Raw genomic sequence first — 25,971 nt, forward strand, 5'->3', positions numbered from 1 at the left:
ATGAAATGTGGAAAAAGTCAAGGAGTCTGAATATTTTCTGACTGCACTTTATGTGTGTGTCCCTTTTTCAGGACCCTGTCTTTCAAATATAATTCTTAAAAATCCAAATAACTTCACAGATCTTCATTGTAAAGGGTTTAAACACTGTTTCCCATGCTTGTTCAATGAACCATAAACAATTAATGAACATGCACCTGTGGAACGGTCATTAAGACACTAACAGCTTACAGACGGTAGGCAATTAAGGTCACAGTTATGAAAATGTAGGACACTAAAGAGGCCTTTCAACTGACTCTGAAAAACACCAAAAGAAAGATGCCCAGGGTCACTGCTCATCTGCGTGAACGTGTCTTAGGCATGAGGACTGCAGATGTGGCCAGGGCAATAAATTGCAATGTCTGTACTGTGAGACGCCGAAGACAGCGCTACAGGGAGACAGGATGGACAGCTGATCATCTTCGCAGTGACAGACCACGTGTAACAACACCTGCACAGGATCGGTACATCCAAATATCACACCTGCGGGACAGGTACAGGATGGCAACAACAACTACCCGAGTTACACCAGGAACGCACAATCGCTCCATCAGTGCTCAGACTGTCCGCAATAGGCTGAGAGAGGCTGGACTGAGGGCTTGTAGGTCTGTTGTAAGGCAGGTCCTCACTAGACATCACCGGCAACAACGTCGCCTATGGGCACAAACCCACTGTCGCTGGACCAGACAGGACTAGCAAAAAGTGCTCTTCACTGACGAGTCGCAGTTTTGTCTCACCAGGGATGATGGTCGGATTCGTGTTTATCGCCGAAGGAATGAGCGTTACACAGGCAATCTCAATGCTGTGCTTTACAGGGAAGACATCCTCCTCCCTCATGTGCTACCTTTCCTGCAGGCTCATCCTGACATGACCCTCCAGCATGACAATGCCACCAGCCATACTGCTCATTCTGTGTGTGATTTCCTGCAAGACAGGAATGTCAGTGTTCTGCCATGGCCAGCGATGAGCCCGGATCTCAATCCCATAGAGCATGTCTGGGACCTGTTGGATCGGAGGGTGAGGGCTAGGGCCATTCCCCCCAGAAATGACCAGGAACTTGCAGGTGCCTTGGTGGAAGAGTGGGGTAACATCTCACAGCAAGATCTGGCAAATCTGGTGCAGTCCATGAGGAGGAGATGCACTGCAGTACTTAATGCAGCCACACACAGCCACATGTGTAGACCCCCGCAAGTCTGGTTCATCCTTGGGAGCAATTTCCGAACGCCTGAAGGTACCACGTTCATCTGTACAAACAATAGTACGCAAGTATAAACACCATGGGACCACGCAGCCATCATGCTGCTCAGGAAGGAGATGCGTTCTGTCTCCTAGAGATTAATGTACTTTGGTGCGAAAAGTGCAAATCAATCCCAGAACAACAGCAAAGGACCTTGTGAAGATGCTGGAGGAAACGGGTACAAAAGTATCTATATCCACAGTAAAACGAGTCCTATATCGACATAACCTGAAAGTCCGCTCAGCAAGGAAGAAGCCACTGCTCCAATACCGCCATAAAAAAGCCAGACTACGGTTTGCAACCGCACATGGGGACAAAGATCGTACTTTTTGGAGAAATGTCCTCTGGTCTGATGAAACAAAAATAGAACTGTTTGGCCAAAATGACCATTGTTATGTTTGGAGGAAAAAGGGGGAGGCTTGCAAGCCGAAGAACACCATCTTAACCGTGAAGCACGGGGGTGGCAGCATCTTGTTGTGGGGGTGCTTTGCTGCAGGAGGGACTGGTGCACTTCACAAAATAGATGGCCTCATGAGGAAGGAAAATGATGTGGATATATTGAAGCAACATCTCAAGACATCAGTCAGGAAGTTAAAGCTTGGTCGCAAATGGGTATCCAAACGGACAATGATCCCAAGCATACTTCCAAAGTTGTGGCAAAATGGCTTAAGGACAGCAAAGTCAAGGCATTGGAGAGGCCATCACAAAGCCTTGACCTCAATCCCATTGAAAATGTGTGGGCAGAACTGAAAAAGCGCGTGCGAGCAAGGAGGCCTACAAACCTGACTCCGTTACACCAGCTCTGTCAGGAGAAATGGGCCAAAATTCACCCAATTTATTGTGGGAAGCTTGTGGAAGGCTACCTGAAATGTTTGATCCAAGTTAAACAATTTAAAGGCAATGCTACCAAATAGTAATTAAGTGTATGTAAACTTCTGACCCACTGGGAATGTGATGAAAGAAATAAAAGCTGAAATAAATAATTCTCTCTACTATTATTCTGACATTTCACATTCTTAAAATAAAGTGGTGATCCTAACTGACCTAAAACAGGGAATTTTTCTAGGATTAAATGTCAGGAATTGTGAAAAACTGAGTTTAAATGTATTTGGCTAAGGTGTATGTAAACTTCCGACTTCAACTGTAGGTAGGTTGGCAGGTAGGTAGGTATAATACTGGCTGTTAATCTACTTGGCAAGGGGGATTATTAGGTGAAAGCAGTGCAGATTCGCGCAGTGGACTGTACTCCTATAGGATTTTCTCTCCCTTCACTACCTTCTTGGTATTACCCACATGATATAGCTTTGCTTTGCCATACTCACAGAAGCTGTGGGAACAGACTACCCACATGGGCACTGATACAGGTGGTGTTTCTGGTCCCTGTTACTGGTTGACTGGCCCTCCTCCAGAGCAGAGGCTGGGTGCTGGTTGACTGGTCCTCCTCCAGAGCAGAGGCTGGTTGACTGGCCCTCCTCCAGAGCAGAGGCTGGTTGACTGGCTCTCCTCCAGAGCAGAGGCTGGGTGCTGGTTGACTGGCCCTCCTCCAGAGCAGAGGCTGGGTGCTGGTTGACTGGCCCTCCTCCAGAGCAGAGGTTGATTTGACTGGCCCTCCTCCAGAGCAGAGGCTGGTTGACTGGCCCTCCAGAGCAGAGGCTGATTTGACTGGCCCTCCAGAGCAGAGGCTGATTTTGACTGGCCCTCCTCCAGAGCAGAGGCTGATTTTGACTGGCCGACTGACCCTCCTCCAGAGCAGAGGCTGGGTGCTGGTTGACTGGCCCTCCTCCAGAGCAGAGGCTGGTTGACTGGCCCTCCTCCAGAGCAGAGGTTGATTTGACTGGCCCTCCTCCAGAGCAGAGGATGATTTGACTGGCCCTCCTCCAGAGCAGAGGATGATTTGACTGGCCCTCCTCCAGAGCAGAGGCTGGTTGACTGGCCCTCCTCCAGAGCAGAGGCTGGTTGACTGGCCCTCCTCCAGAGCAGAGGCTGGGTGCTGGTTGACTGGCCCTCCTCCAGAGCAGAGGCTGGTTGACTGGCCCTCCTCCAGAGCAGAGGTTGATTTGACTGGCCCTCCTCCAGAGCAGAGGCTGGTTGACTGGCCCTCCAGAGCAGAGGCTGATTTGACTGGCCCTCCAGAGCAGAGGCTGATTTTGACTGGCCCTCCTCCAGAGCAGAGGCTGATTTTGACTGGCCGACTGACCCTCCTCCAGAGCAGAGGCTGGGTGCTGGTTGACTGGCCCTCCTCCAGAGCAGAGGCTGGTTGACTGGCCCTCCTCCAGAGCAGAGGTTGATTTGACTGGCCCTCCTCCAGAGCAGAGGCTGGTTGACTGGCCCTCCTCCAGAGCAGAGGATGATTTGACTGGCCCTCCTCCAGAGCAGAGGCTGGTTGACTGGCCCTCCTCCAGAGCAGAGGCTGGTTGACTGGCCCTCCTCCAGAGCAGAGGCTGGGTGCTGGTTGACTGGCCCTCCTCCAGAGCAGAGGCTGGTTGACTGGCCCATCTCCAGAGCAGAGGCTGGGTGCTGGTTGACTGGCCCTCCTCCAGAGCAGAGGCTGGTTGACTGGCCCTCCTCCAGAGCAGAGGCTGGGTGCTGGTTGACTGGCCCTCCTCCAGAGCAGAGGCTGATTTGACTGGCCCTCCTCCAGAGCAGAGGCTGGGTGCTGGGGACCACTGTGAGTCACCATGCTCCCCCAGGCCTGCTAGCACAGTATCCCATTCTCCTACCTACAGTACAGCCTCCACTCTGAATAATTGAACAGAGCAGAGGGGGAAGGAAGAGGCAAGATGGAGAGAGGATCACCTCCATTAACAGATGCCAGGAAATTGGTGCTCTGTGCGTGTGTATACAGTATGTGTGCACTGTGTGTGTGTAAAGCAGTAACACTGATTGAGCGGGCCTGATCAAAGAAGAGTGGTTCCTCGAAACCGCTGCCTCTTCCCCGTGAGACATTTAATTTATTCATGTTGTGTACACTAACACCGCTCCCTCATTTAGACCGACAGAAAGCCCTGTCTGTCTGTCTGTCTGTCTGTCTGTCTGTCTGTCTGTCTGTCTGTCTGTCTGTCTGTCTGTCTGTCTGTCTGTCTGTCTGTCTGTCTGTCTGTCTGTCTGTCTGTCTGTCTGTTCGTCTGTCTGTCTGTCTGTCTGTCTGTCTGTCTGTCTGTCTGTCTGTCTGTCTGTCTGTCTGTCTGTCTGTTCGTCTGTCTGTCTGTCTGTCTGTCTGTCTGTCTGTTCGTCTGTCTGTCTGTCTGTCTGTCTGTCTGTTCGTCTGTCTGTCTGTCTGTCTGTCTGTCTGTTCTGTCTGTCTGTCTGTCTGTCTGTCTGTCTGTCTGTCTGTCTGTCTGTCTGTCTGTCTGTCTGTCTGTCTGTCTGTCTGTCTGTCTGTCTGTCTGTCTGTCTGTCTGTCTGTCTGTCTGTCTGTCTGTCTGTCTGTCTGTCTGTCTGTCTGTCTGTCTGTCTGTCTGTCTGTCTGTCTGTCTGTCTGTCTGTCCGTCTGTCTGTCTGTCTGTCTGTCTGTCTGTCTGTCTGTCTGTCTGTCTGTCTGTCTGTTCGTCTGTCTGTCTGTCTGTCTGTCTGTCTGTCTGTCTGTCTGTCTGTCTGTCTGTCTCGTCTGTCTGTCTGTCTGTCTGTCTGTCTGTCTGTCTGTCTGTCTGTCTGTCTGTCTGTCTGTCTGTCTGTCTGTCTGTCTGTCTGTCTGTCTGTCTGTCTGTCTGTCTGTCGTTAACCACCCTGCATTGTGGCTCAGGTGGGCCTCTAGAAGGAGACCCTGTAGAAGCGATGAGTCATAGAGACTTTTTTGGGCTCATACAATGTCTTGACATTTCTACCTACGGATCCAATTAAAATGTGTGCAGTGATAAAAATTGGATTACTTGGTATTCTTGATTGCAGCATTTTCCAGGTATCTTTGCATATTTCACACTATGTGACGATAAATAAGCCTGTGGATAAGATCAAGCTTGACACACAAAATGTCTTAGTGATTCTGTTTTAGTCCTGGACTAGGTTTTCCAGAACTCCTAGTAGGTGGATTCACAGATGTTGTGCTTATTCCCTCCTGATTCCAGGAATCTTTCAACCAGGATTTAGTGAGATAGTGTGTACCATCCACAGTGGTAACACACTGCCTATGCGAGCTGTCTGTCTGTCTCCATGCCCGGTCTGTCTGCAACTCCCTCTCTAATTCCAGGAAATGTTAGACATTGTAATATAGCTCAGCCCTGCGCCCAAGTATAGCCCTTTCCTCATGTGTCATCATCTCTCATTGACTTTTATATCTGAGGCTGAGAGGAGATCTGGTCTGTCCCATGTATAGCTGATGATGCCATTGTTATTATTTCTGAATCTCAAGAGGCGAAGAAGCAATTCCAGCTTTACACCATGTCCTCCTTTTTGCATAGTTTTCCCATTTGGCAGGATTAAAGATACTGAAAATCTTGTTTCCGTTGCTGTGTGTGTGTGTGTGTGTGTGTGTGTGTGTGTGTGTGTGTGTGTGTGTGTGTGTGTGTGTGTGTGTGTGGTAGAGGTGATGATTGTGGGTATGGAGGAAGAGGGGGGTGCAGCAGTAACCTATTTGCATCTCCCCTCCATCCCTCATTTCATAGGCAGATTACAATCCTCTTATCAGTATGGATCAGTATTTGTCAACATATTTACATATAAACTCAGCAAAAAAAGAAACATCCCTTTTTCAGGACCCTGTCTTTCGAAGATAATAAAAATCCAAATAACTTCACAGATCTTCATTGTAAAGGGTTCAAACACTGTTTCCCATGCTTGTTCAATTAATCATAAACAATTAATGAACCTGCACATGGGAACGGACGTTAAGACACTAACAGCTTACAGACGGTAGGCAATTAAGGTCACAGTTATGGAAACTTAGGACACTAAAGAGGCCTTTCTACTGACTCTGAAAACACCAAAAAAGAAAGATGCCCAGGGTCCCTGCTCATCTGCGTGAACGTGCCTTAGGCATGCTGCAAGGAGGCATGAGGACTGCAGATTTGGCTAGGGCAATAAATTGCAATGTCTGTACTGTGAGACGCCTAAGACAGCGCTGCAGGGAGACAGGACGGACAGCTGATCGTCCTCGCAGTGGCAGACCACGTGTAACAACACCTGCACAGGATCGGTACATCCAAACATCACACCTATGGGACAGGTACAGGATGGCAACAACAACTGTTTGAGTTTCACAAACCCACTGTCGCTGGACCAGACAGGACTGGCAAAAAGTGCTCTTCCCTGACGAGTCGCGGTTTTGTCTCACCAGGGGTGATGGTCGGAGTCGCGTTTACCGTCGAAGGAATGAGCGCTACACCGAGGCCTGTACTCTGGAGCGGGGTCGATTTGGAGGTGGAGGGTCCGTCATGGTCTGGGGCGGTGTGTCACAGCGTCATCGGACTGAGCTTGTTGTCATTACAGGCAATCTCAACACTGTGCGTTACAGGGAAGACATCCTCCTCCCTCATGTGCTACCCTTCCTGAAGGCTCATCCTGACATGACCCTCCAGGATGACAGTGCTACCAGCCATACTGCTCGTTCTGTGCATGATTTCCTGCAAGACAGGAATGTCAGTGTTCTGCCATGGCCAGCGAAGAGCCCGGATCTCAATCCCATTGAGCACATCTGGGACCTGTTGGATTGGAGGGTGAGGGCTAGGGCCATTCCCCCCAGAAATGTCCGGGAACTTGCAGGTGTCACCACCAACTTTGTTCAGGGACACATTAATACATTTCTGTTAGTCACATGTCTGTGAAACTTGTTCAGTTTATGTCTCAGTTGTTCAATCTTATGTTCATACAAATATTTACACTTGTTATGTTTGCTGACAATATACGCAGTTGACAGTGAGAGGACGTTTCTTTTTTTGCTGAGTTTATAGGTGCATATTTTTTTATAATTTTTTTATTTCACCTTTATTTAACCAGGTAGGCAAGTTGAGAACAAGTTCTCATTTACAATTGCGACCTGGCCAAGATAAAGCAAAGCAGTTCGACACATACAACAACACAGAGTTACACATGGAGATAAACAAACATACAGTCAATAATACAGTAGAAAAATAAGTCTATATACAATGTGAGCAAATGAGGTGAGATAAGGGAGGTAAAGGCAAAAAAAGGCCATGGTGGCAAAGTAAATACAATATAGCAAGTAAAACACTTGAATGGTAGATTTGTAGTGGAAGAAAGTGCAAAGTAGAAATAATGGGGTGCAAAGGAGCAAAATAAATAAATACAGTAGGGGAAGAGGTAGTGGTTTGGGCTATATTATAGATGGGCTATCTACAGGTGCAGTGATCTGTGAGCTGCTCTGACAGCTGGTGCTTAAAGCTAGTGAGGGAGATAAGTGTTTCCAGTTTTAGATATTTTTGTAGTTCGTTCCAGTCATTGGCAGCAGAGAACTGGAAGGAGAGGCGGCCAAAGGAGGAATTGGCTTTGGGGGTGACCAGAGAGATATACCTGCTGGAGCGCGTGCTACAGGTGGGTGCTGCTATGGTGACCAGTGAGCTGAGATAAGGGGGGACTTTACCTAGCAGGGTCTTGTAGATGACCTGGAGCCAGTGGGTTTGGTGACGAGTATGAAGCGAGGGCCAGCCAACGAGAGTGTACAGGTCGCAGTGGTGGGTAGTATATGGGGCTTTGGTGACAAAACGGATGGCACTGTGATAGACTGCATCCAGTTTATTGAGTAGGGTATTGGAGGCTATTTTGTAAATGACATTGCCGAAGTCGAGGATTGGTAGGATGGTCAGTTTTACGAGGGTATGTTTGGCAGCATGAGTGAAGGATGCTTTGTTGCGAAATAGGAAACCAATTCTAGATTTAACTTTGGATTGGAGATGTTTGATGTGAGTCTGGAAGGAGAGCTTACAGTCTAACCAGACACCCAGGTATTTGTAGTTGTCCACATATTCTAAGTAAGATATGTGCGCATCCAATTGTGCATTTGTGTGTCATTCATTGCGTGCCTCCTATCTCTGAATCCTCAGATATCACTATGTATGAAAGGACTATGAATGGAGTTTCCTAACTGCTGTCCTCTCTCCTCTCCAGGTGCCCCTGGCTGACCAACACGATCTCCCCCGCCGTGCCTTTCTACAATGGCGTCGTCTTCCTCTTTGTGCTGGCCAACTTCAGCATGGCTACCTTCATGGACCCTGGAGTCTTCCCCAAAGGTCAGTTCCCTTTTACTACTGAAAGTGTCTGTATGAGATGAATGGGTCTCTGTCTGTCTCTCACTCTCTCTCTCTCTGTCCGGGTCTTTTCAGTACCCATTAGCCCACAACGCCTGTTTTAGCTAATAACTGGGCCCTCTCTGCACCATGCTATGCATGACTTACAGGCCTGTGACCAGGCGACCAAGCCCTGGTCGAGGTTACGAGGCCAACTGCTGCTGCCTTAGAAAAAAGACTGGCAGTACTTGATGTTAGTCAGCTGTTAGTAACGGTAAAGAAAGGGAAAAGCTGTGTGTGTGTCATTCACGCTCCTGGGGGATGGCCCGGCCCCTATGTTTAGTAATGATTGTTGAATGTGGTCCATTTACACCTTATGGTTGTAACATGCTTGTAACATAATAAGCTCCGGACTTTAAGAACTACTTGTCCCCCCATAAACAGGTAATAATCGTTACAACACATATGACACAGCCAGGTTCATGTATCTTCCCGAAGTGGTCTCTCCTTATTGTGGTTGTTGTGGAGATGGAGTGGAGAGCTGCAGTAGTTTTATAGTTTTAATTTGCTGTAGTTTTATAGAGAGAGAGTGTTACAGAGGGAAATGCATGCCCACTATATTGAGATGCCTGTGGCCACATGGATAATCCTACTGCTCCTGCCTCCACACACTGTATCTGTGTGGGGAGAAACAAACTGCAGTTAAATCCCTGCTTCTAAGAGCGGTATGGGCTCAGGGGTATATTTCCTAGATCCTACCCTGTCAATACAATCCTCATGAGCTGTCATCGCTGCTGTAGAGAGCTAGGCTGTATCTGACAGTTTATTCCTTTCTCTTCAATTGGTGTAAATCTGTGTATGACGTACAGTACCAGTCAAAAGTATGGACACACCTACTCATTCCAGGGTTCTTCTTTATTTTTACTATTTTCTATATTGTAGAATAATAGTGAAGACATGAAAACTATGAAATAACACATATGGAATCATGTAGTAACCAAAAAAAGTGTTAAACAATTGTTCTACAATGTAGAAAATAGTAAAAATAAAGAAAAACCCTTGAATGAGTAGGTGTGTCCATACTTTTGACTGGTACTGTATATACAGTGAATGTGACTACCAGGTTCAAATGTAAAGGCTTCTATTGTTCTGTAATGTAAAGTCTTGACAGCCTTGAAATGTAAAGGCGTATATTGTGTATTGGATGATAAAGCCTCTCATTAATTTGTCTGCTGAGGATTGTTTTTAAAGAGCAGACTGCAGGGGAGATGTTTACATTCAGTTTCCCAGTCAGTTACCTTTTAAATCTATTTGAAGAGTCTGAAAACTCATAACAACCGTGAAGTCTCTCAGTAGGTGTGTGTGTGTGTGTGTGTGTGTGTGTGTGTGTGTGTGTGTGTGTGTGTGTGGTTGTTCCAAGTGTACGAATCCCATGACGATCATCCTTCAGGTTGAATGGGCTCTTTGATGAACTGAAAGACATCACATTTTATTTCCTATCTTGCTCCAGAGCAATACACTTCACATAGAAATATTGTCAAGTGGCCCATTGTGCAAAGATCTACAAAAACTCTGGAAATGTACTCGTCCAATGAGTAGGGTGTGCAGTTGATGTGATCATTTTTTTGTCATCCATCCAAATGCAGGCCCTCTGGGCTTTAACCATTACTGTGTAATGGTTTAAACACATCCAACCAACCCTTACACTCAAACTTACGTGTGTGTGTATATATATATATATATATATATATATATATATTAATACACACACACACACACATATATATATATATACACACACACACACACACACATATATACACACAGTGAGGGAAACAATTATTTGATCCCCTGCTGATTTTGTACGTTTGCCCACTATAATTTTAATGGTAGGTTTATTTGAACAGTGAGAGACAGAATAACAACAAAAAAATCCAGAAAAAACGCATGTCAAAAATGTTATAAAATGATTTGCATTTTAACGAGGGAAATAAGTATTTGACCCCTCTGCAAAACATGACTTAGCACTTGATGGCAAAACCCTTGTCGGCAATCACAGAGGTCAGACGTTTCTTGTAGTTGGCCACCAGGTTTGCACACATTTCATGAGGGATTTTGTCCCACTCCTCTTTGCAGATCTTCTCCAAGTCATTAAGGTTTCGAGGCTGACGTTTGGCAACTCGAACCTTCAGCTCCCTCCACTTATTTTCTATGGGATTAAGGTCTGGAGACTGGCTAGGCTACTCCAGGACCTTAATGTGCTTCTTCTTGAGCCACTCCTTTGTTGCCTTGGCCGTGTGTTTTGGGTCATTGTCATGCTGGAATACCCATCCACGACATGCGTTTTTCTGGATTTTTTTGTTGTTATTCTGTCTCACTGTTCAAATAAACCTACCATTAAAATTATAGACTGATCATTTCTTTGTCAGTGGGCAAACGTACAAAATCAGCAGGGGATCAAATACTTTTTTCCCTCACTGTATATATACATGCATACATACATACATACATACATACAGAAATGCATGCATGCATGCATGCATGCATGCATACACACACACAGTCAACACTGCTGTTCTATTATATACTATTGATTCCACTGCCCATTTTATATTTGTAAATCCAGTCCATTATTACTATGCATACTACTTCTTCTATCACTTCTTCTACTTGTTATTTTTCACTTGACTCTTTTCATTGTTATTATTGATTCATGTTCTGCATTGTTGAGGGAGCTAGCACCTTTATACCTGCTGTAAACTGTGTATTTAATGTAGATTTGATGCCAAAGATGTGGGCTACAAAATGCATATTGTTTATAAAATGTAAATTTGTACAGACAGCTAACCATGGGAGTTAGCTTAATTTAAGTCTACCTCCTGTTGCCCCTGTCAAATGGAATCATAAATTAGATTGTGTGTGTGTGTGTGTGTGTGTGTGTGTACTTGCCTGCTAACGTGATCTCTCCCCTTGTGACAGCGGATGAGGATGAGGACAAGGACGATGATTTCCGGGCACCTCTCTACAAGAATGTAGAGATCAAAGGAATTCAGGTCCGGATGAAATGGTGTGCTACCTGTCACTTCTACAGACCGCCCCGCTGCTCTCACTGCAGTGTGTGTGACAACTGTGTGGAGGTAAGACTGACACTGACAGACACAGACCGACAGACACCACACTCTAGTCCATTTGTCAGCTGTTGACATTTCAATGTGGTGTTAGCCTTGTTTCTATGTGTGACCTCTACGGTTGACTGATGGTATGTGTTCACAGATAAGACCTGTCAACATACTGTGAACAATGTTATTCCTTATTGGATTGCAATCATGTTTTACACCACATCCAAGCAACATTCAGTAAAACAGAAGATTGGTTTCATAACTTTGTTTTTCCCATTTGAAGCCCCACTCTCCAGCTGTGTTGCTCTCCCAGTAGCCTACTGATGCGGCTGTGCCTACCGCTCTTTCATGTACAGTCTATCTCTCCATGAAAGAGTTGAAATCTGACTTTGAACTGAAGGTTGTGAGGCAGCCTCCTATATTTCAGTCAAACTACTTACGCTGGTTCTGTGTTCTTCAGTAGACGCTCAACCACAATCAAAAACAGTCAGCTAAAGTACAGTAGATGTTTCTAAAAACTCTAGAAATCTGACATATGCAATTAGAGATGATGGAATTGATTGAAACATCTCTGTGGAGTGTGTGAATACACTGAAAAGCTTTTATCATGTAGTATGATCCTGTTGATCTCCACTCTACCCGATGACCATCTCCTAACACCCTCTCTCTCTCTGTCCCTTCCCAGGACTTTGACCAGCACTGCCCCGGGGTGAACAACTGTATCTCTCCACCATCCTAAACACCCATCTGTCACTCTCTCCTCAGGACTTTGACCACCACTGCCCCTGGGTGAACAACTGTATCGGACGCAGGAACTACCGTTACTTCTTTCTGTTCCTGCTGTCGCTAAGCATCCACATGGTGGGCGTGTTCTCCTTCGGCCTGCTGTTCGTGCTGCACCACATGGAGCAGCTGGGCACGCTGCACACCACCGTCACGTATCCTTCCACACTGACGCCAGCCGGGTCTCATTTCACCTTCTATTGTATCAAAACTAGGGCCTTTTGTGTTCTGTTCTGAAGGCCCTGGGGAAAAGTGTGTCTGAGCATTAAAATGGACCACCAGAATGGACCCCGCTCATTTTCTATGGGTTGACAATCCTGATAATGATTGTTGATAATGTTTGATTGTTGTATAGAGAAAATAAAATAGTTGTCTGAATGGCTCCGTGGCAGCCATAACGTTGTTGGTGGCAGCGCTGGTTGGTTTGCAGCTGCAAAAATGGCTCCTAACAACGTTGCGCTCTCCTTTACTACGTATATCAAGTCTAGTGGTGATGTGTATAGCAGGGCTCTTCTTCATTCCAGTCATGGGCCTGACAGGCTTCCATATGGTCCTTGTCGCCAGAGGTCGCACCACTAACGAACAGGTGAGAAGGGGCCCAGCTAAGAGCGGCTTAACCAGACACACACACACACACACACACTCACAAACATACAGTACATTCTATCATGTATCACACAGGACACAATATCAGCATTGCAGCTTCACTTGCCAACTCAAATCTGCTAGCTAGTTCTAGCTGTGTGTGTGTTCAGACCTTGCGTCTTCCCCCATTCTAACAAAGCCTTCTGTTCCTCAGGTGACGGGCAAGTTCCGTGGAGGAGTAAATCCCTTCACGCGTGGTTGCTGTGGCAACATCAAGTATGTCCTGTGTGCTCCCCTGGCGCCCAGGTAAGGAGGACATGGTTTCCTACTGTAGGTCAGGGGGTGTGTGTGGTGGGAGCCGGATAGACGGGCAATAAAAACTCAGCGGTCACAATTGGCCCAGCGTCGTCCGGGTTAGGGGATGGTTTGGCCGGGGGTACTTTACTTGGCTCATCACGCTCTAGCGACTCCTTCTTGCGGGCCGGGTGCCTGCAGTCTGACTTCGGTCGTCAGTTGAACGGTGTTTCCTCCGACACATTGGTGCGTCTAGCTTCCGGGTTAAGTGAGCAGGAGGACACATGACTAGACCTTCACCTCTCCCGAGCCTGTTAGGGAGTTGCAGCAATGAGACAAGATCGTAATCATGAAATTGGGGAGAAAAATATAAATGTTTTTAAAAAAGCTCAGCGGTAACCAAGACTGAGGGGGTTGCCATGGTACCTGTTCTGCTGTAGTCATTCTGAGTAGACTGCTGAGATAGAACTGCAGCAATGTCCAAGTGGGTGGGTGGGTGTGTTCTGCCTGAAGGAAGCCACCTATACCCCCAGAGGAAGGCAGATGGCTGGGAGAACTGAATCACACAACAGTTAAGGGGAAATCAAGCACAGCACAAACACATTCAGCAGCCAGACCCCAGAGCCTGATTTTAAAGAGACCTTTTGGGAGATAATACACTGCTAAAATTAACAGTATACATAGCCACAGATAGACAATACCCAGGTGGGGACTGAAACGGTTTTATTATAGTCATCATCCACCACTGAATTTGCCCCATATTCCCATATAGCCTGAGTCCTAGATCTGTTTGTGCAGTCTTGCCAAATCCTATGTCATTGTCACCTGACAATAACACAGGAGTTGGCAAGACAGTACAAACAGATCTGGGACTCAGGCTAACTCTCATACGATGAGTCGTCTCTCCTCTCCTCTATACAGGTACAATGGTGTAGACCCCAGGAAGAAGCCCCCTGTCTCTATCCAGCCCCCCTTCATCAGACCAGACCTCTCTGACAGACAGATCAGCATCAAGGTCAGCAACAACGGGATCCACACCAGTATCCTCCAGTCTAAAGTAAGCTTCGGTACATTCAGTAGATACAACAGTCATATTTCTAGTTCCATGTCCTATTCCTGGTTTTATTCCCAGTCCTGTTATCTATATTTCACCTAGCCATCTTTCTAGTCCTCTTCAACTGTACTATTCCCAGCCAGTCCCTTTACCTAACCCTGTCCCCCAGTCATATCCCTTGGCCTATCCCTGGTTCTGTTCCTCCACCTGCTGTTCCTTTTAAGACCACTTTTAACCCCTCGTCATCTCCCCTGTCCAGTCCAAGATCAGTCTGGATGGCCTGGCCGTGGATGACAAAGGCCTAGACACCCAGCCTCCTCTACCTCCCAAAGCAGACCGTTACAACCAGCTGAAGAGCCAGCTGACGTCCGGCGAAGGTAATAATGGGCAATCTATGCAAAATCATTGCGTTCCTCCTCTCTCTCTCCTCTCTCTTCTCTCTCTCTCTCTCAATTCAATCCAAGGGGCTTTATTGGCATGGGAAACATATGTTAACATTGCCAAAGCAAGTGAAGTAGATAATATACAAAAGTGAAATAAACAATAAAAATGAACAGTAAACATTACACTCACATAAGTTCCAAAAGAATAAAGACATTACTAATGTCATATTATGTATATATATAGTGTTGTAACGATGTACAAATGGTTAAAGTACAAAAGGGAAAATAATAAGCATAAATATGGGTTATATTTACAATGGTGTTTGTTCTTCACTGGTTGACCTTTTGTTGTGGCAACAGGTCACAAATCTTGCTGCTGTGATGGCACACTGTGGTATTTCACCCAGTAGATATGGGAGTTTATCAAAATCGGGTTTGTTTTCGAATATTTCGTGGATCTGTGTAATCTGAGGGAAATATGTGTCTCTAATATGGTCATACATTGGGCAGGAGGTTAGGAAGTGCAGCTCAGTTTCCACCTCATTTTGTGGGAAGTGTGCACATAGCCTGTCTTCTCTTGAGAGCCAGGTCTGCCTACGGTGGCCTTTCTCAATAGCAAGGCTATGCTCACTGAGTCTGTACATAGTCAAAGCTTTCCTTAAGTTTGGGTCAGTCACAGTGGTCAGGTATTCTGCCACTGTGTACTCTCTGTTTAGGGCCAAATAGCATTCTAGTTTGTGAATACGTGGTCTGTCATACGATAATTTGGTAAAAAGCCAATTTGACATTTGCTCAGTACATTGTTTTCACTTAGGAAATGTACAAGTCTGTTGTTAATGATAATGCAGAGGATTTTCCCAAGGTTGCTGTTGATTCATATCCTACGGTAGTTATTGGGGTCAAATTTGTCTCCATTTTTGTGGATTGGGGTGATCAGTCCTTGGTTCCAAATATTGGGGAAGATGCCAGAGCTAAGGATGATGTTAAAGAGTTTTAGTATAGCCAATTGGAATTTGTTGTCTGTATATTTGATCATTTCATTGAGGATACCATCAACACCACATGCCTTTTTGGGTTGGATGGTTTTTATTTTGTCCTGTAGCTCATTCAAGGTAATTGGAGAATTCAGTGTGTTCTGGTAGTCTTTAATAGTTGATTCTAAGATTTGTATTTGATCATGTATTTGTTTTTGCTGTTTGTTCTTTGTTATAGAGCCAAAAAGATTGGAGAAGTGGTTTACCCATACATCTCCATTTTGGATAGATAATTCTTTGTGTTGTTGTTTGTTTAGTGTTTTGCAATTTTCCCAGAAGTGGTTAGTCTATGGATTCTTCAATAACATTGAGCTGATTTCTGACGTGCTGTTCCTTCTTTTTCCGTAGTGTATTTCTGTATTGTTTTAGTGATTCACCATAGTGAAGGCGTAGACTCAGGTTTTCCAGGTCTCTATGTTTTTGGTTGGACAGGTTTCTCAATTTCTTTCTTAGATTTTGTCATTGTTGTTCATTTTCTTTGGTTTTCTATTTGAGATTTTTAGATTTGATAGGGAAGCTGAGAGGTCAAATATACTGTTAAGATTTTCTACTGCCAAGTTTACACCTTCACTATTACAGTGGAACGTTTTATCAAGGAAGTTGTCTAAAAGGGATTGAATGTGTTGTTGCCTAATTTTTTGGGGGTAGGTTTCCAAACTACATTCCTTCCATCTACAGCATTTCTTAATATTACTCAGTTCCTTTGGCTTTGATGCCTCATGATTGAGTAGGTCCTGCAGGTCTGGGAGAGTGTCTCGCTGGTCTGGGCGGGGTGTCTATTGATCTGTTGCTTCTGTGTGAAGTGTTGGGGCTGCGTTTAAGAGCGCTGTCCTTTAGAGTCCGGGCAAAGGATGGGCACTGCTGCCTTGTATAGGTGGACCTGGTCATAGAGGCTGTTCAAGTCCAGGGTGGAGTGGTGGGCCAGGAAAATTTTTGGTTTTGAGGCACAGTCATGGGAAATACTTGCGTTTACCCACTGTATGGTAGCAGGGTGGAAGTCTTTTCGTGGTAGCAGGGTGGAGATAACCACTTGCGCATTGGGGAAAGTAGAAGAAGCTTTTTCAATCACTCCCTTCAGTGTTGTGGCCACCCTTTCCTGCTGGGCTCTCAGGTCGTTGGTGCCTGTGTGTATTATTATGTGGCTAGGTGAACCTAGTTGGTCCTCAGACAGAAGGTCTAGGGCGCGCTGGGTGTTTGGACACCAGAGTTTAGACACTTTTTCACCAAACACAGTGTATTTTTTTCTTGTATATATTTCCCATTTGAGTCCATAAGGAGTACAATCTGGTAGTACTCTGTGCTGGGAGGTTGACTTTCCGCTTGGGGTTGCTCGTCTGTGGGGTTATATAATGAAGAGGTCTGGTCTGACCTGCTCGGGGTGGGGGTATCTTTCTCAAGGGAGAGCTTCTCCTGATTCTTTGATTAGGTGAAAGTCCAGCTGAAACTGTTTGGGGTTGCCCTGTACCATTACTGTTCCAGACTTATAGAGATTTATATTAGCTGACTCAGAGTCCTCGTTGTCTAGTATCCTGAGTTTCCACCTCTTGTTTACACCACCTCTCTTAACAGAGGGGTAGTGTGCTAATATAGCACTGTGCCATGCCAGGGGATGGTCTGGTTAATATAGCACTGTGCCATGCCAGGGGATGGTCTGGTTAATATAGCACTGGGCCATGCCAGGGGATGGTCTGGTTAATATAGCACTGTGCCATGCCAGGGGATGGTCTGTTTAATATAGCACTGTGCCATGCCAGGGGATGGTCTGGTTAATATAGCACTGTGCCATGCCAGGGGATGGTCTGGTTAATATAGCACTGTGCCATGCCAGGGGATGGTCTGTTTAATATAGCACTGTGCCATGCCAGGGGATGGTCTGGTTAATATAGCACTGTGCCATGCCAGGGGATGGTCTGGTTAATATAGCACTGTGCCATGCCAGGGGATGGTCTGGTTAATATAGCACTGTGCCATGCCAGGGGATGGTCTGGTTAATATAGCACTGTGCCATGCCAGGGGATGGTCTGGTTAATATAGCACTGTGCCATGCCAGGGGATGGTCTGGTTAATATAGCACTGTGCCATGCCAGAGGATGGTCTGGTTAATATAGCACTGTGCCATGCCAGGGGATGGTCTGGTTAATATAGCACTGTGCCATGCCAGGGGATGGTCTGGTTAATATAGCACTGTGCCATGCCAGGGGATGGTCTGGTTAATATAGCACTGTGCCATGCCAGGGGATGGTCTGGTTAATATAGCACTGTGCCATGCCAGGGGATGGTCTGGTTAATATAGCACTGTGCCATGCCAGGGGATGGTCTGGTTAATATAGCACTGTGCCATGCCAGGGGATGGTCTGGTTAATATAGCACTGTGCCATGCCAGGGGATGGTCTGGTTAATATAGCACTGTGCCATGCCAGGGGATGGTTTGTGTGGAAGATGAGGTTGCAGATGTTCCCATTTTTATAATAGTCAACAAAAAGTGTCTCTTGATTTTCCATAAGGAGCTTAATTTTGTGATCTTATCATTCTTTACATACACAGGGTATGTATTTTAATTACCTCTAAACAGCGGGAGGCAGCTTCTAAGGCCTCTCCATTTGGTTGGAGTAGACTGTGCGACTCTCCTGCCATTGTTGGGCTAAAGGGCTTTGACACTTCTCACTTGACACATATGTGCTAATTGAAGTTGTATCAAGCTTGGCAGCCTTAATTTAGCATTCAGTCCTTATAAAGTAATGTAATGTATTTTGCTTCTTGGCTTTTGGAAATAAAATATAGCTTCAGACTAAACATTACTCACTCAGTTCCAGGTAGGATGGTGTTTTCAGGTTTCTTTTGTTTTCCAGAGCATTTGCTGTATAGCGTTGGAATAATAATCTTTGGTAGTTGTAAGCCTTCCAGGTGCTTCCGTAATTCCGTCCAAAATCAGTTTTTGAGTTTTGATTTGGAGTGAAGGTTATGTTGTAGAGGGTAGTATCCTGTATATGTTCCTGACAAAAAATCCTCTCTCTCTGTCTCTCTGTGTGTGTGGAAACTTTCCACAGTGATGTTGGTCCATGGTGGCGCGATGGCATCACACACTTGCTGCAGATTGGACGGCGGCCCATTCCATCTTATCGCAAAGATGCTCTTTTGGGTTGAGGTCTTGGGACTTCGCAGGCCACTCAAGTAAACTGAACTCGCTGTCATGTTCCAGGCAATGTTTTTCCACTCCTTAATTCTCCAGTGTTGTTGATCGTGTGCTCACTGGGGCCGCTTTTTCTTGTTTTTAACTGATATGAATGGAACCCGGTGTAGTTATCTGTTGCAATAGCCCTCTGTGACAACGATCAACGAGTTGTGCGTTCCGAGATGCTGTTCTTCACACCACTGTTGTACTGCACCATTATCAGTTTGTGGCCCGCCTGTTAGCTTGCATAATTCTTGACATTCTCCTTTGATCTCTCTCATCAACGAGCTGTTCTTGCCCACAGGCCTACCGCTGACTGGATGTTTTTTGTTTGTCGCACCATTCTCGGTTAACAGAGTGCGGCCGTTTCTGAGATACTGGATCTGGCGCACCTGGCACCGACGATCATACCATGCTCAAAGTTGCTTAGGTCACACGTTTTGCAAATTCTAACGTTCAATAGAAAAGTAACTGAATGCCTCAATTCCTGTTTGCCTACTTTATATAGCAAGCCACAGGACTCGCTGTCTGTTGGAGCGATCCATTTTCGTGAACGACCCTGACCTGCAAATACAGTAGGGCGATTGAAAATGCCATGTACAGTCAGAGACAGAGGAACGATTTTTTGAGAAGAGGTGCCGGAGTTTTTTTTAAAGCCTAATTTAGATAAGTTTCTGCTTATAATTTCCAACATTTTGGTCAGCTAGTCAACTTGACTTGTTTAATTAAGGAAAGGAAAAGCAGTGAAGACGACCTAACATGTTTCTGAAAAGATTTCAGTTTGGCTTGGATGCATATTTTATGCGGTTGAAATATTATCAGTTTGGGGCCTCCCGAGTGGCGCAGCGGTCTAATGCATCACTACAGACCCAGGTTCGATCCCGGGCTGTGTCACAACCGGCTGTGACCGGGAGTCCCATAGGGCGGCGCACAATTGGCCCGTGAAAGTCCTTGTGTGGCCCAGCCAAAGCCTAGATTTGAATCCCATTGAAAATCTGTAGAAAGATGAAGATTACTGTTCACCACTGGTCCTCATCTAACTTAACAGAGCTTGAGAAAATCTGCGAGGAAGAATGGGAGAAAATCAGCAAATACAGATGTGCAAAGCTGATACAGACGACACAAAGCTGTAATCGCTGCCAAAGGTGCTTCTACAAAGTATTGAGTCAGGGGTGTGAATACTTATGTAAATTATATATATCTGTATTTCATTTTCAATACATTAGCAAACATTTCTTAAAACATGTTTTCACTTTCTCATTATTTGGCATTGTGTGTAGATGGATGAGAAGTCCATCTACACACATACATTTTACATTTTGAATTCAGGGTATAACACACCAAAATGTGGAATAAGTCAAGGGGAATGAATACTTTCTGAAGGCACTGTATAGACCTAAAGCCAGTGCCCAGATTTCAATAACTATTCCATTTAACCCTTCTAAACAGTAGACTACAGCCCTTGACGTGCCATATTTGAAGTCCCAGTTTTGTGACATTCAAATTTGTATATTGCCTCAATCATCACACATACAATGCCTTGCAAAATAATTCATCCCCCTTGGCGTTTTCCCTATTTTGTTGCATTACAACTTGTAATTTAAATTGATTTTTATTTGGATTTCATGTAATGGACATACACAAAATAGTCCAAATTGGTGAAGTGAAATTAAAAAAATAACTAGTTTCAAAAAATTCTAAAAAAAAAATTATATTTGAAAATTGGTGCCTGCATATGTATTCACCCCCTTTTCTATGAAGCCCCCAAATAAGATCCCCCAGAGTCTGCAACACCACTAAGCAAGGGGCACCACCAAGCAAGCGGCACCATGAAGACCAAGGAGCTCTCCAAACAGGTTAGGGACAAAGTTGTGGAGATGTACAGATCAGGGTTGGGTTATATAAAAAATATCTGAAACTTTGAACATCCCACAAAGCACCATTAAATCCGTTATTAAAAAATGGAGAAAATATGGCACCACAACAAACCTGCCAAGAGAGGGCCGCCCACCAAAACTCGCGGACCAGGCAAGGACGGCATTAATCAGAGAGGCAACAAAGAGACCAAAGATAACCCTGAAGGAGCTGCAAAGCTCCATAGCGGAGATTGGAGTATCTGACCATAGGACCACTTTAAGCCGTATACTCCACAGAGCTGGGCTTTACGGAAGAGTGGCCAGAAAAAAAGCCCTTGCTTAATTAAAGGAAAAAAATAAACAAATACGTCTGGTGTTCGCCAAAAGGCATGTGGGAGACTCCCCAAAAATATGGAAGAAGGTTCTCTGGTCAGATGAGACTAAAATTGAGCTTTTTGGCCATCAAGGAAAACGCTATGTCTGATGGAAACCCAACACCCCGAACGCCATCCATGCTGTGGGGATGTTTTTCATCGGCAGGGACTGGGAAACTGGTCAGAATTGAAGGAATGATGGATGACACTAAATACAGGGAAATTCTTGAGGGAAACCTGTTTCAGTCTTCCAGAGATTTGAGACTGGGACGGAGGTTCCCCTTCCAGCAGGACAATGACTGCTAAAGCAACACTCGAGTGGTTTAAGAGGAAACATTTAAATGTCTTGGAATGGCCTAGTCAAAGCCCAGACCTCAATCCAATTGAGAATCCGTGGTATGACTTAAATATTGCTGTACACCAGCGGAACCTATCCAAATTGAAGGAGCTGGAGTAGTTTTGCCTTGAAGAATGGACAAAAATCCCAGTGGCTAGAAGTGCCAAACTTATAGAGACATAACCCAAGAGACTTGCAGCTGTAATTGCTGCAAAAGGTGGCTCTACAAAGTATTGACTTTGGAGGGGGGGTGATTAGTTATGCACGCTCAGGTTTTCTGTTTTTTTTGTCTTATTTCTTGTTTGTTTCACAAAAAAAAATATTTTGCATCTTCAAAGTGGTAGGCATGTTGTGTAAATCAAATGATACAAACCCCCCAAAAATCTGTTTTAATTCCAGGTTGTAAGGCAACAAAATAGGGAAAATGCCAAGGGGGTGAATACTTTCGCAAGCCACTGTAACATCACACTTCCCACTGCTATCAACCTCTTTAACCACTTCACAAAATCTTTCCAAAACGTTACTATTCTGGCCCTCCCTTTTCTTTATTTTCAACTCTCTATTTTGCAGCTTTTCTCTTATTGAATTCAACAACAACATTGTCCTTTTTGTCTCAGTGGATCAATGTTTTCTGCCCAACTTCCCGATAGCATTTGGCGCAGTTACAGTAAGGCCCTAAAGCTTTGGCTTACGCTCTAATTAAGCAATAAGGCCAGAGGAGGTGTGGTATATGGCCAATATACCATGGATAAGGGCTGTTCTTATGCACGACGCAAAGCGGAGTGCCTGGATGTAGCCCTTAGCTGTAATATATTGGCCATATATCACAAACACCCGAGGTGCCTTATTGCTATTATAAACTGGTACCAATGTAATTAGAGCAGGAAAAATAAATGTTTTGTCATACCCATGGTATGTGGTCTGATATACCATGTCTGTCAGACAATCAGCTTTCAGGGCTCAAACCACCCAGTTTATAATGGCAGATAAAAAAAATTATGAAAGATAAACCTCAGTGTAGCCTATAGATATGAATTGCACAAGAATTATACATGTATGGATTTTTTTATGCATTGTTTTCTCTATGTTCAACCTGCCCGCCACCCACCCGCTCTTCATCCACATAATATTTCATGACCCTAAACCCACGGGGACTGCGGGTTATGAGTCAACCCGCAAATCACTAGTGTGTATCTCTCTCTCTGTGTTTCTCTTTCTGTCTCTTTCTGTTTCTTTCCCTCTCTGGTGTATTGCACCGAACTGCTCTCTCTGGCCTCCTAAAAGCGCTCCATCTCAGTGCTAGTTAGTGACTTATAACTAGTTAGGCTTGATGAATGAACTCCAGCATGGCAGTCCTCTATCGCTCTTCATCAGCGAGGAGAAATGTAGTGTCCTTTGTCATGAGTGGCCTGGTTCAGTCAATCTGCTCCAGATTTGTTATGGACTCGATGAGGGTACGCAGACCCGCAAGCCACTGTGGCCCCTCAGGATGAGTTCAGATTTTTTGTGGCCCCCACCTCCATTCCTTATCTATTGTGTCATGGTGCATTATGTCTGGAGCTCCTTCCTGACTGTTTTTTCCATCTCTACTGCCACTTGGTGGTGTTTTATGTTACTGCATTATTTGAAATGACAAAATCAATACAGCACCACAAGATTTACCTAACAACATTGCTAGGACATGTCCAGTGTCTGTTGTGCTGAAAAAGTCAAAGCAAAGATTTCAATGCAAGGAGAATTTCTTATGATTGTCTTTATATGTTAGCTTTTGAATCTTATTTTCTCAGTTTGCTTTTCTTTTTTAGCTTGAGGTGAAGACAACAACATAATGAGCCATGAAAGGCTCTGATGATGACAGCACTATCAATTCTAACACACCATAAAATGGATGCTTACATCCTTACACCAGATAATAGTCTGTCTCTCACAGTAACATTGTTCTCTGTCTTCCACTTCCAGATAGTTCCCTGTCCGGCAAGACCCATCCCTCCACCCCGGCCATGTACAAGTACCGGCCCTCGTTCGGCACCATCCCTAAAGTCCATTACCATGCGGCAGGAGAGAAGGTCAGACTAAATGACTAAATTCTAATAGTAATTGCAAACAGGCTTACCCAATATTTTACTGTATTCCTGCACAGTTGCGAGTGTGACTGCATATAAATGAACAGCTGTTTCAATTTTTTATAAAACTTTTCTCATTACGGCCTCCCGAGTGGCGCACCGGTCTAAGGCACTGCATCGCAGTGCTAGAGGCGTCACTACAGACCCGGGTTCGAGCCCGGGCTGTATCACAACCGGACGTGATCGGGAGTCCCATAGGGTGGCGCACAATTGGCCCAGCGACGTCCGGGTTAGGGGAAGGTTTGGCCGGGGGGATTTACTTGGCTCATCGCACTCTAGCGACTCCTTGCGGCGGGCCGGGTGCCTGCAGGCTGACCTCGGTTGTCAGTTAAACGGTGTTCTGACACATTGGTACGTCTGGCTTCCGGGTTAAGCGAGTGGATGTTAGGATGCGCGGTTTGGCGGGTCATGTTTCAGAGGACGCATTGACTCGACTTTCACCTCCTGAGCCCGTTGGGGAGTAGCAGCGATGAGACAAAATTGAAATTGGGGAGAAAAAGGGGGTAAAACAAAAATGTCATTATAGTATGGCTAGTCAAAATAATAGTCCATATTTCTCACTACTTCTGTGTTGTTTTGTCTTGTCAGATTGTAATGCCAGATGACCACCGTAAGGCGTCAGCCATCTTGGAGGAGGGCCGTTGCCATGTCGACTACCGCTCAGAGCCCAACCTGGACCTGCCTGACTATCGCAACGCCCCTCTCCACCGCTCCTTCCAGTCCTCCCCACTGCAACTGGACTCCTACCCCATCAACTCCAGCTCCCTCAGCCTGAAGCAGGCCCACCAGCGCAGGGACAAGGGCCAGCTGCCTGTCCTCCAGCCTGAGACAGTCACCTCCACCCCCTACAAGAGCGTCTTCTCCCCACTGTCCAACCGCAACAGCAGCCTCTCCTACGACAGCCTGCTCAACCCCAGCATTTCCCCAGCCACCGCAGCCGAGTGCATGGCCCACCCCGGCATGCCCTCTATGGGCTCGCACTCACCCTACCTGCCAACCAAAATGTGCCACGTGCGGCGGCCTGAACCTCAGATCCAGAGGCAGCAGGTCCCCCCCAGCTTCAGCCCGGTGTTGGGCTCCAGGGGGATGGGGATGAGCAGGGGCAGGCAGTCCCCCCAGGACCGGGATCTGTCCCCAGTGTTGGGCTCCAGGGGTATGGGGATGAGCAAGGGCAGGCAGTCCCCCCAGGACCGGGATCTGTCTCCGGCGTTGGGCTCCAGGGGGATGGGGATGAGCAAGGGCAGGCAGTCCCCCCAGGACCGGGATCTGTCCCCGGCGTTGGGCTCCAGGGGGATGGGGATGAGCAGGGGCAGGCAGTCCCCCCAGGACCGGGACCTGTCCCCGGTGCGCTACGACAACCTTTCCAAAACCATCATGGCCTCCATCCAGGAGCGTAAGGAGATGGAGGAGAGGGAGAAGCTGCAGCTGCTGCACCATGGGGGGTGCTCCCAGGCTCAGTCCTATGCCCAGGCTCAGGACTCAGGCATGTTCGACAGCTCTGGAGGGTACGGCCTGCCTCCCAGCGCCTGCTACCCGGATAGTCCCCGGGACCCTAGCTCCAGAGGCCCCACGCCTCCAGCCTACGGAGGCTCTAGGGACAACGTGATGGGGGTGGTGAGCTACGGGCCTCGGACCCCCGTGCTGCGCTCCTCTGGTGGCTCCTCTCTGGCAAGTGCCCCCAGGACTTCCTCCAGCTCCCTGCACACTGACAGCAGCATGCAGGGAGGCAGGGTCCCTGAGCCCCCCTGCCGCTCCCCGCCCCACCACTCCCCTGCCATGCCCCAATCCCCCTCCTACACCCACAAGAAACTCTCCTTCATCCACGCCCTGGAGAGAACAGACTCATCCCGCCTGGGTGGCCCAAGGTACGAATCCTAACATACCCCTAACGTCTCCTGGGGTGCATGAAATGAGCTGAGGTGCTGGGGAGGGAACAGAACTCACCCCCCACAGGAAGCCCTGAAGCCCTGCTGGCTGACTGGTTAGAAACCAGCGGTGGATGGGCTCTAGTCCCCCACACAGGATGAGTAGTGAGCCTGAGAGAGCTTAGGCTAGGTGTTAACATGTAGCATCTGTATACATACAGTTTCCTTCAATATTATACCCTTTTATCCAATTAAGTACTGTGCATGGTGTTTGTCACTGGATTTTAATGTTTTGCTTTCATAGGAAGAAAAAAACTTTTGTATTTTTCTAAGTTGTCTGTCATGATGAATAAAGTTGCATTACCCCACTATCATTTCCTTCTGTTTGCATGCTTATCTCCCTCCTGTCACTCACTTCCATCTGGGAATATCAACATCTACATCTCTCTGCATGTTTTAGCACCTACAGAAACTCCGTACAAACCTAGATTATCACGGACAACACACTGTGGTTTTACCCTTTATTTCATAAAATGTCATT

At 46.2% G+C, this 25,971-nt stretch overlaps 1 protein-coding gene across 1 annotated transcript in view; it reads left to right on the top strand.

Annotated features, from left to right (window-relative positions):
* Positions 1-25,971, top strand: part of LOC106580465 (palmitoyltransferase ZDHHC8B) — a 100,722-nt gene that overhangs the window by 70,784 nt on the left and 3,967 nt on the right. The window contains exons 2-10 of the mRNA XM_014161567.2: positions 8,333-8,454; positions 11,431-11,588; positions 12,336-12,508; positions 12,837-12,939; positions 13,153-13,244; positions 14,154-14,289; positions 14,546-14,663; positions 23,402-23,508; positions 24,154-25,430. Of these exons, the coding sequence (XP_014017042.1) occupies positions 8,333-8,454; positions 11,431-11,588; positions 12,336-12,508; positions 12,837-12,939; positions 13,153-13,244; positions 14,154-14,289; positions 14,546-14,663; positions 23,402-23,508; positions 24,154-25,430 (2,286 nt within the window). The remainder of the gene's footprint in view (positions 1-8,332; positions 8,455-11,430; positions 11,589-12,335; positions 12,509-12,836; positions 12,940-13,152; positions 13,245-14,153; positions 14,290-14,545; positions 14,664-23,401; positions 23,509-24,153; positions 25,431-25,971) is intronic.

This window comes from Salmo salar, chromosome ssa20 (assembly GCF_905237065.1).
Source record: "Salmo salar chromosome ssa20, Ssal_v3.1, whole genome shotgun sequence".
NCBI lineage: Eukaryota > Metazoa > Chordata > Actinopteri > Salmoniformes > Salmonidae > Salmo > Salmo salar.